At 42.1% G+C, this 11364-nt stretch overlaps 1 protein-coding gene across 2 annotated transcripts in view; it reads right to left on the reverse strand.

Moving 5' to 3' along the window:
- The window catches only part of TCTEX1D1 (Tctex1 domain containing 1), a 7826-nt gene extending 2285 nt beyond the window's left edge, over nt 1-5541 (reverse strand). Inside the window, exons 1-4 of one of the 2 annotated variants that reach the window (XM_019528427.1) lie at nt 5440-5541; nt 5084-5198; nt 3067-3158; nt 1970-2094 (exon numbers count right to left, since the gene is read on the reverse strand). In XM_019528427.1, coding sequence (XP_019383972.1) covers nt 1970-2094; nt 3067-3158; nt 5084-5196 — 330 coding nt within the window. In that variant the 5' untranslated portion in view covers nt 5197-5198; nt 5440-5541. Of the gene's footprint in view, nt 1-1969; nt 2095-3066; nt 3159-5083; nt 5392-5439 lie in introns of those variants that run through there. The other variant, XM_019528426.1, reaches the window with a different exon arrangement.
- Nucleotides 5542-11364: the final 5823 nt, after the last annotated feature.

The raw sequence follows: 11364 nt of genomic DNA on the forward strand, positions 1-11364 counted from the left end.
CTCTGCCAGTGTGTGTGTGTGTGTGTGTGTGTGTGTGTGTGTGTGTGTGTGTGTGTGTGTGTGTGTGTGTGTGTGTGTGTGTGTGTGTGTGTCACTTGGCAGAACCAATATAGTCCATTTGCAGAGGTGTCACTATGCATTCATTTTTAGTAGTACTGGCAGTTTTGGATGTATTACTCATGATTATGCACAAACTGCATACAGCCCAGCCTAACCCTTTCTTCCCAGATACTGAAGAGTTCAGAAAAGAATCTTTAAAATTGAGCATATATATGGATGTAAAGCATAAACCTAGACACAATGAACCTGGAACTCCACAATGTCACATACATGGTGATTTTGCAGTGTACCGTTGTGGGGTTTATGCTGATAAGCTTAGTACAAAATCCAACTCTAAAGCTTATACACAAAATAAAGTCATTTATATGTTACAGCTGTCATGTCAGTTTGTAATACAGAAATGGCTCCACGTGGAAGATCCCTGAGAGCTTTGCATGTTCAAAAATGGGGGAGGAGGTCTGCAGAAATGCAGGGGAGTCAGAGTGAAACTGAAATACTATCCTGGAAGATATGGTGAATCATTTAAAAAAAATTGACAATAAATTAATATTGCTTAGAACAGAAGTAGTAGCAGCAGGACAATATAAATATTTTCATTCATTTGTAAGCAAACAGGGACTCTATACAAACAGTGGAAGTACCAAGGTTTCATCTCAGTTTGCAAGCAGCTTAAAAGAAGTTGCCATACACTTGCTGCCTCAATGGCTCTGACTATATAAGCTCACAGAGGTATGCAGTCCTCCACATCCCAACACAGTCTTCACAACATATATTTTTCCTTTTCATTACATACTTATGCTGCTGATTATTGCAAAACTTCTCATTTCTGAATGGTGGTCTATGCATTACATTAAATTTTGAAGTATATTTTTGTGGCTCCTAGTATTTATTTCCTGCACCTTTTAATACAAAAAGAAGCAAATTGCTATTGCTCTCCTGTTACTAGGCAGAAGCTAAGTGCATGCCTGGATGAACTTGTGATATCTAATATAATTTGTTTAAGAGCTAATCATAATGAAATAAATACAAGTCATGATCTAGAGAACATGGCTGATTCCTCTCCAGTATTTTCACTGGCAGCAATGAAATGGAAACAAACATTTCTGGAGCATTTAATAAAATGCTAACAGGGATGGCTAATATAGGGGGAATGAAGGCATTTTCTCCGTTGTGAAGAGATCAAATAAATAATTAGTTAATTCAGCTAAAAAAGGATAACTCAGCAATTCTGCATTTTATATACCTCTATGGTATTCATTGGTAATTGCTTCAGTTTACTTCATTTTCAGAGCACAGATATAAATAAAAGGTTTTAATGTCCAAAACTTAAGCAACAGACTTTTTATTGTCTTGGATTTGTGTGTATCATGTGAACCAATGGATTAAGTTACAAAACATGACTATCTTACTTAAAAAAGAAAATGAATTTTTAACTATTTTAAGTATCAATTAAATTGAAGCAAACTAAGGGCATTACCTCTGCATGACAGCATCTACGCAGGGGTTTAATATGATTTAACTTCATGCTTCTGATGCATCTGAACCTTTCTGAGATGCCCAATGTGGCTAACACTGCTAACTACATCTCTCCACTGGCATCAGCACTGTAATCTTCTGGGGCAGGTAGAGGGGCAGATGACATAAAAGTTAATACAGTCAGAGATGGGCTACCTTTTCTGGGTAAATTTTCTAAAACAGAGGGAGGAGGAAGTATGAGCCCTTGATCTGTCCGCTTCTGCTCACCACCCTGCCTAGGCACTTTCCCCTCCACAGTACACATGGCTTACCAGAGAGGGTGGGGGACGCGGTTCATAAAAGTCCTCTCCATGCTTGGATCTGATAAAGTGGGGAGCAATCTGACTCACCATCTACCCATAAGCTTCATTTTACTTACAAATCACATTTATACCTCAGAGATGGTTTTTGTCATTTGTCTGCATAACTCCGCTTCATATTTTTCTTCTTGAAGATAACTAGTCAGCACGTCCTTTAAAATATTATTCAATGTACCCACAGGAAAACGTCTTGTAGGACCTGATACACAAAGACATTTTATGTGCCTTAACTGTAAGTCTACATTGAGAATAATGGCATATGCATTGGAATCAAAATGATCAACAAGAGAGTGTTTGAAACGTACAACACAGTGGAAGCCAAGCTTTTGGCAACTGCGTCCTCCTTGAGTGCCGAACTGGTCCCCTTTCCCTGCCTTACTTGCTGCTTTGCTTTTTGCTTCCTGCCCTGTGCTCCCCACCTGATTTCCTGGTCTCTTTCTGCTCCCTTCCTGATCTGCCACTGTATTGCTTATCCCCTCCTCCATCTGCCACATGCCCCACACACACAGCTACCCATAGCACTTGTGTCATAGGTTAGCCACCCTTCTCTTTTTCTCTTGATTTATGGAGACTCAAATTCAAATGCCAGGTTGGGTTATAAATGACAATTAGCATTATGATTCATACTTGTGGTCACTATAATACTAACATGCCAATTTGGCAGGATTTAGACAAGACCCAGGATTGAAATAGTAGGGATACTGAAAATCCAGAATGGGGTGTGCTTTGTTGAATCTTATGGCTAGTTCAAACAGTGTGATATAGTATTTAATTCCAAGAACATAAATTTCCCACAAATTGGGAAAGACAATGATTTTTTAAACTAGAAAATAAAGCATCTTTTAATTTATATTTTGATTTTTTTTAAACTGCAGTAACTAGTGTGCCTCATGTTTGTAATAGATGTATTTGAAGTACAAGACAAGGCTTATAGCTCTTTGGGAATTTTTAATTAAATTCTTCCTCTAGTCTTATTTCCCAGAAAGGCAGGGGCAGCACCAGGGGCCCCAAAATGGGGCTCTGTGGGCCAGATTTGGCCCACGGACCATAGCTTTAACACCCCTGATCTGGTCTGATCTCCTAAACAGCCACAGGCTGCCAAATTTCACCCAGTTATCCTGGTCTGGACCTTTTCCTCTCAGGGAGGAACAGAGGAGGAAGCATTCATTACCTAGTTGGTAAGTGTTCTCCATCTGAACCACAGGACGAGAAAAATCATCATGATGGCCAGGTTCATCCATATAAGACACTGTACTCATGGAGCTGAAGATAATGTAAAAAAGTAAATAGATAAAACTAGTGCATACAGAAATCTATATTAATTAATAAGACTGCATTAATGGACTCCATTTTCAATGGAAGTTTTCTGTCTAAGAAAACCCTTCTGCTATGTTCATACTTGCCTGTAAAAATGAGGTCAATGAAGAATCTCTTTCCACAGGTCATTCATTACCTGATAAAGAAAAATGCTGCCCTCCAGTGGAATATGACACCAAAATAACTGAATCGGCGTGTGCACAGAATATATTTACAAGGAAGAACAGATGAATAATTTCAAAGGGCATATGTAATATTTCTCCAAATCCTACTTGCAGCTTCTGTTTTTTAAATTAAAATGCCTTTAAGAAAAAATGTATTTTAAATTTGCTGTCTGTGCTGATTGGAGTAGAATGAATCAAATAATCACTTCTTTAAAAAAAATACTGTATTTACCTGAATCCAAGATGGCTTTGAATTTAAGACAATCCTCCAATAAGTAGATTCTATACATGGAAAATTTATAAAACTGTTATAATATTCCATGTATAAAATCTAATTATTGGAGGGGGGTCTTAAATTTGTCCCTGCCACCGCTGCAGCAAGATAAGCATTGGCAGGGGGTTAGGTGGGCAGGCAGTGGGGGGATAGGTAGCAGGGGAGTCAAGTGGCCCATCCCCCATCTCCTACCTGCCCCCCAAGTGCCTGTGTGCCCCAGCTCCTGCTGTCCACACAATGACTGCACCCCCTGGCATCTACCTACCTCACCACCTCTGCCCCTGCAATTACTGCTTACCCTCCAGCTCTGGCCCAGGACACAGAAGCACATGTTCAGTCTGGCCATGGCCTGGTCCGACAGCAGGAGTTGCGGTGACATCTCCAGCCCCAGAGCTGAAGCCGTGGCCAGAGCTGCCACCACCACCACTGTGTGGCTTGCTGCCAGTCGGAGTGACCATGCTCCATACCCCAGGTCCCAGTGGAGCTAGAGCTGGAGTTGCAAAGGGTAAGTGGTGGCAGGGGAGTCAAGTGGCCTGTCCTCTTTCCCCTACTGCCTGTCCTGCCTACGAGTTACGTGCCCCCCCCCAAACTCCTGCCTCTGGTGCCAGCGTACCCCAGCCCGGGACACAGAGTCGCAATAAAATTAAAAAAGATGGCTTGTATCTTCCTGGCTTGATCCCAGGTCATCCAGCACCTTGCTAATCCAGTGGTTCTCAAGCAGGGCAGTGGTGCTGCGGCATGGGCCCTGCCACCATGGGTGTTGCAGCAGGGTGAAATTGCCCTGTGTGCCGCGTAGGGAGCCAGACAGGGAAGTGGTGGCAGCAGGAGATAAACTTAATGCAGGCAGGAGCATCTGCTCCTGCCCAGCCCGTCCCCACACGCTCCTCTTGGAAACATGGGATGGTTCCAACTGGCAGCGGTGTGGCAGTCTGGGAAACCACAGGCACATTTCCAGCACCCACCGACCGCCAAGTGAAACTATACCATGCGCCTGTTTCTGGGAAGAACGTGGGATCGGGCTGGGAAAGGCTGCAGCAGGAACAGATTGCTGCATTAGTTTTACCCAACGAGTGTAACAAAGGTTGAGAACCACCGCACTATTTATCTTTAGGAACAAGAGCTGAGGCTAAGTATGGACTTTAACCCACCACCAAGTACAATTTTTTCAAGTAATCCCAAAAGCAATTGTGATTTAGTCAACATTTACTTTTCGTATCGCTCTAGGTTCAGATTAACATGGCCCAAAACCGATTAGGAGTTCTTTTCATCTAGTGAAATTGCTACGATAGAAGAAGGAAACCAAACCCATTTGTCGTCTGAACTAGAGAACCACCAGCCCTCCTGTGCCAGGGAGGCTTCTCCGCATGCTGCCTCTCTGTCACCTGCCGGGCCCGCGCCGGCCTAACCCGAGAGAGAAGACGGCAGGTACTCACTCCTTGTGTCTTCTAAAGACATCTTTCGCTTTGACTTCGTGGCTGCTAAGCGAGGAGACACTGCCTTGCTTCTTCAAGAGGCGAGCTGCCTTCTCCTTCGCTAGGTCCGACATGTCTGTTAGATACGAGGAGGCAACACGCAGAGCCCTGGAGACACGGGCAGAACCGGGGGCTACATCTTAGTAAATCAAGCAGGTGAAGGCAGGTGATCTATGGACCAGGGGGAGGATTTTACACCTTTAGGAGGCGATGGCTGCACCGCTCAGGGCGCTGCATCCCTGGGGCTGCCTGGGGACCCGCTCCCTGGCACATCACCCTGCACCCCCGGGCGCTCAGCCCGGCTCCCCGCGGCTCACCTGGGCCGGGCCCGGCAGGGCAGAGCCGGGCTGGCCGCGGGTTTCTAGGGTTACGGCCAAACACCGCCCTCGGCTCTGGGGCGGGACTGCACCGCCCTCATCGCGGCCCGCCCGCACCGCCCGCCTGCGGCCCCGCACAGCTGCGTGAGCAGCGCCAAGGCAACGAGCCGCTTGGAAGGGCCCGGGGGGCGGGGCCTAAGGGTGCGTAACGCACCTTCACTCGAGTACGGCCGGGCCCCTGAGGCGCGGCGCCGGCATGTGTGTCCATGGCGAAACGCGCGGCCGCGCTGGCACAACGGCTGCGGGGCTCATTTGAACTAAAACGCATCCGAGGTGTTTCAGTTAAAGAGCGCGCAGCGGCCCCAGGCCCTCGCGCCAAGGTGATCGTCACGGGGATGGGGCTGGAGGTGACCTAAAGGTGCGTCTACACCTCCACTTCAGCACTTCAGGTAACACACGTTAAATCTATCTCCAGGCATTTGTCCACGTTTACAGGGCAGCGCCAGGCATTTTTAAAAGAACCTGCTGCTGCAGTGCACACACTTGTATAAACAGCATATTGCGTGTCTAAAACGCACTGAAGGTGTTTTAGTTTAAGTACGTGCCATTTTCTCAGTGCCGATGTGCATTTTGCCATTTATACGAATGCGCCGGGCACGTTAACTGAGTCTGCTCCAATACATTTACGCTGATGCACCGGAGAGCCGGTGTATGTGTATAAGCGCCCTCCGTTGTGAGGTACTAGAAAAATGCGCAATAGCCTGGCTTAATGTGCATTAACTGAAGTACACACTTTTAAAGTGATGCTTAATGCGCATTAGCTTATGTTAATGTGCGTTAAGTAAAACGTGTGATCCTTTAACGTGCATTAAAATAGGTTATTAGAATAGGTGCATTAAAGCGCATGTGTATAGATGTGGTCTAAGAGACCAATCCCTGCTCCACAGACCTGTCTACAGGAGGTGCAGGTCTTTTCTTAGGGCAGAGCAGGCTAGGATGCCTCTTTTCTTTCCTCTCCTGTCTTCTCTACTTTGAGGGCAAGATGCTTTACCTCAAAAGGTGCTGCATCTTGGCTGAGGTTGCAGCACCATTGGAGTCTGGCAGAAGTCAGCTTCTCCCGGTTCTTGATGTGGGCATCTGTTTTCTTGAGGTCTGCCTTCATTGTGTCCTTGCAACATTTCCTCTGGCCACAGCAAGATTAAATTTCCCTATCACACAGTTTAAGAGCCAAGCAAAAACAAGGCTACCGTTACTGCCATGTGCTTTTGTTTGCCGTATTGTATCTTATGGCTGAAAACACAACGGAATAGGCACAGGTCCAAAGGAGTTGTCTCATTAGTCCTGCAGCCATTACGATGACATGCACATCTTTCAGAAGCACAAGAGAAAATTGAGCTTTCTTGAGCATTTTGGCAGCGCACCCCATGCATCACTGAAAGTTATTTCTGTACCTGAGTTAATGCTCGCGTGGGTTAACGTTTCCACACCTGAAGTAATGTTTTTGGCTAGATTTAAAAGCAGTCTGCAGGGCTGTGAGGTAGGACCCACCTTACCAAGAGCAGCCATCAGACAGCTGCAGTTCAGAAGAAAGGCTGGCTTGATTCGTGGAACATCAAGATGATTAAAAACAATAGAGGGGTATTAACAGTTGTGGAATGAATAGTTTAGAAGGGATCAGGTAGATTATAAATGATCCATGAGCTCAGCCAACTCCCTCATTGCTGCCTGACCAGAAATGCTGCCTCCTGCCAGGCACTTGGTGTTAAATTTCGGGTGAAGCGGGAATCTGCAAGGGGGGCAGGGGGAGGCAGCAGGGGCTAACTGCACCTTCCTGGATCGACGCCTGCTCAGCTATGCTGTCCATGCCTCTCAACAAACTACCCCCTCTGATTCCATGCAAGCCCCTGTCCCACATCCTGGCTCTGGCTCCTGCAGTGATGCTTGCTTTCCTGTGAGTAGGTGAGCTTCGCATGGAGGCCTGGACTCGGGACAGACAAGGAGAATGATATAGGGGCAGCATAGGACACAAAGGCAGTGCATTTTGTAGCTGGCATAACCATTACCCAGAAGCCCAGGGCAGTGCAAGGGAGCAGCAGGAAAACGAAACAGGGATGGAGTGGAAGGTTAAAAAATTACAAAGAAAATTAGCAGCTCAAAACCTTGGTTAATGTAGAGCCCAGTGTCTCAAGGCCTTTGCCTGTGGGGAGCAGCTCAGCACAAACCAGCAATAAGGAAGTAAAGCAATCAAGAGGTGCATGCTGCCTCCTCAATAAACTTGGCAATACCACACATACAAGCACTGGGCCCTTATACGTGTTATGGGCCACTTCAGGAAAATAGCAGAGATCTCTAATTAAGGAGAAACCTTTAGCTATGAAAAATGGGAAAGAGTGACCAAAAATCCTAAATATTCAAAGATAACCTTACAAAATATTCTAATGAGCTTTAAGTGTGTGGAAAGACTGATTAAGGAGTATGTTATTGTTTTACTGAGATTGATAGAAAGGAACAAAATTATTATCTGGCGTGCAACATTTCTTAAAGGACCCATTTTTGATTATTTGTAACATCTACACTTAAATTATTTCATTTGCACACTCTCAGAAAATTTGTTTCGCAGAATGTGCTATAAAATTTTGAGGAAGTTATACTGTATTTTTCATGCATAACAGGATTTAGTTCCTCCTGTAATGTATAGTATTTCACCTTCTGCTATGAAACTACGAACCCTTACCAGTTTCTAGCTCCATAAGACAACCACAGCAGCCTTTCTGAATAAAAGTTACGTGCATATTAATGATGCATACTTGCCTACAACTCAAATCAAGTCTAAATACATGCAAGGTAAAAACTGAATATTTCTAAATGCTGTATCATTTCTATTTAGAAGCAAATATTACCAAAAACTCTACCCAACAATTCTGCAGCATCACCAGCTACATATTGAAAAAACAGGGCAGGACTATAGATCTTGTCATTCTTCAGTATTAAACAACGAAAAGGGACTAAAATAAATACATATATGTACCTGGTAGACAGACCATTATTTTCAGTTTCAAGGAAGAAAGATGATTGGTTCCAATCCCCTATCACATGTCCAAATGTGTAATTGCAATAGAAATGCTACTCTTGAATACTAAACTGATCCCAAAAAGATAACAAAAATGCATATTTTCATGTTTTCATTTATTTTCAAGAAAAAAATCCTCACATTTAAATTACAACATAATCAGATATTTCATTTCATTCTTATGTATAGAATTAATAAACTTTGTTCAGAAGTGGGGATTTATTTGCTGTAATATTATGTATGGTAAATAATTGCATATTCAGGATTTTGTGAAATGGGTGTTTGGGAAAAAAAACCATGAAGGAAAAACATTTATAAAAAACATTATTTACAAAAATGATATCCACATATTTGTATCCTAATCTATAAGGCAAGTAACATTTAAAATATGTTGTTTCATGATTATCTTCAACAAATCAGTACAACACATTCATATTACCAGTGGTCAATACAAAGTTTTGCTGCCGTATTTCATATGCAGCAAACCTTTACACCTTTTGCAATTTTTCTCTGAGAACATTAGATAAGCAGCGAAGTTTTCATCACAGACTAAGCAGTAACTAGGGCATCATAGACTAAAGGTATAGTATATTTCATTGCATGTGTAGGCTGAAAAGGCCAGACATTAAACTTTTTAACTTAAATCTTAAAAATATACTTGTGTATCTTAATCCACAAATATTTATAAACACTTTATACACAAAGTATTTTTTAAAAAATGATATAGTTTAATATAGGGCGATATCCTGGGAATTCCAATCCACTTCTGTTGTTTAGCTTGGAGATTACGGGCATTATAACAACATAACACATAGGGCCTATGCCCATAAATATTTCCACATATGGTTAAAGTTTAGTCATGTGTTAAGTTCCACTGACAAACACAGAAACATTTGCAGAACTGGGGCTTTGCATCTTAAATTTAATAATTTGACTCAATGTACCCCCCTCTCCCCATGACAACAAACATTTAGATAGAATTTCTTTGACCTAAAGTAAAGGCATGTTCTTCATCTTTCAAAATTCCTGAACTTTACATAAGACACCCGTATTATGTTCATTTTCTTAGGTATCCGGGGGGGCGGGGGGGAGAAAGGCATGGTTTTAAAATACTGCATATTTCAATTAAGAATTAAACTGCAGTATCTCTTTTATACATCAGTCAAATTTCAAACAGGAGAATAATGTTAAATCTAATTCCTCCATTAAAGTTGATTCGATCACATACTGCTTGGCCTGTAGTGAAGTCCTGCTTATATGTAAACCTTTGAACAACATCACCACATTAACACTTGCAATTTTCAAGCAAAAACTGTTTAGCAGCAATATCTGCACTCCCACCAAAGATAAAAGTGGAGGTCACACAAGGAGAGTTCCCTTGCCTTACATTTTTAAAGCAAAAAAAAAAAAAAAAAGTCAATCTCCACAAGATTTATTTTCCTAGGAAGCTTGCAAACAAACAAGAATTTTGGCTTAGGAATAGTCTTTTTGAGACGGCAATATCCTTATGCGAATATACCAATTATTTGGATATCACCTCTTTCTGTCAGGGAAAGCTTTAAAATGGAGATTTTAAATAAGTGTGTATGTTACAATGCCCATTACAACAAAAGAATGGGAGAAGGAATTCTGTATTCTGGTTTCCCCAAGTCTACATTTGAGTGTGGCAGTATTTTGTACTCTATTTAGAAAAATGTCAAGCTATTCAGAGTTCCCCCGTACATGCAGAATTGTGACATACTTGTCCATGAAGTGCACATACGCATAGAGACTGCACCTCCATGTCAAGTTGCTGTAAAACTGAGGAACAAAATTCAGATGAAAAGTCTGAAAACCAACATCGCATTTTTATATTACATTGTAAACTTCTACTAAAAGATGCTTTAGAATGTCCTTATCAGGTTGCTTAAAAATATTACACCTTTGATTGTAATCCAGCCATTTTAAAATGCCTGATATAAAAATGATGCAGTGATTGTTTATGCTATGCTCCTGCTGGAAGAATCTCAGAAAGCACCATTAAAGCATTCACACAGGATCATTTCACCAGTGACTGCTTGTGTGCAGCTCTTCAAAATTAGTACTACAATTAAACATAATGCCATGACCATTTGGTTTTATTTTGTCCAGAATTACACTTAATAAACATGAAGGAATTTTCACTTTCAAGGGCAACACTTAAGGGACTTGAGCCTGTCCTTTACTTTTGTATATTCACATGATTGCAAGTACAATTAATTGCCACCCCAGTGATATTACACTGGAGATGCTAAAGAAATACCTAATTATTTATTTATGCTCACTTTAATACAAACAAAGAGATAAATAGCTGGATCTTCATTGTCAAAAGTGCAGATAGATATCATTTCATAATTACATACTCTAATGACATTCTTCCATGTCTGCTGTGCAGAGCAAACTGCAGGTATTACATCCTCCTATGCACAGAAAGCAACAGAAAAAACCCCCCAACCTAAATTCTCTCCTATAAAGGGGCTTCTCTTTTTGTCCTGTCTCTAGTAAACAGAAACAATATTTTGGTTTGGGTGAACTAGATTTTCAGCTTAACATTACAACACGTAATGACATTTTTTCCTGTCTATACTTTGGAAAACTGTAATAAAGTATACCTAAAACTGTCAGGCTGCAGATAAGAATAAATTAACCCCCCCCCCCCCACTAATGTTTCAGGAGCCTAGACTGCATACAGAAGACACCCATTTGTAACAAAACCCCTTTCTATAAGGCTGTGTGGCAAACATTTTGTACATCACATTATACTTGTTATATAAAGGGAAGTTAACTTAATTTAAGATGGATCTTTACAGCAAGAACCCTCAAAACAAAAAGCTGTA

Source organism: Gavialis gangeticus, unplaced genomic scaffold (genome assembly GCF_001723915.1).
Source record: "Gavialis gangeticus isolate Ggan-Ray unplaced genomic scaffold, GavGan_comp1, whole genome shotgun sequence".
Taxonomy (NCBI): domain Eukaryota; kingdom Metazoa; phylum Chordata; order Crocodylia; family Gavialidae; genus Gavialis; species Gavialis gangeticus.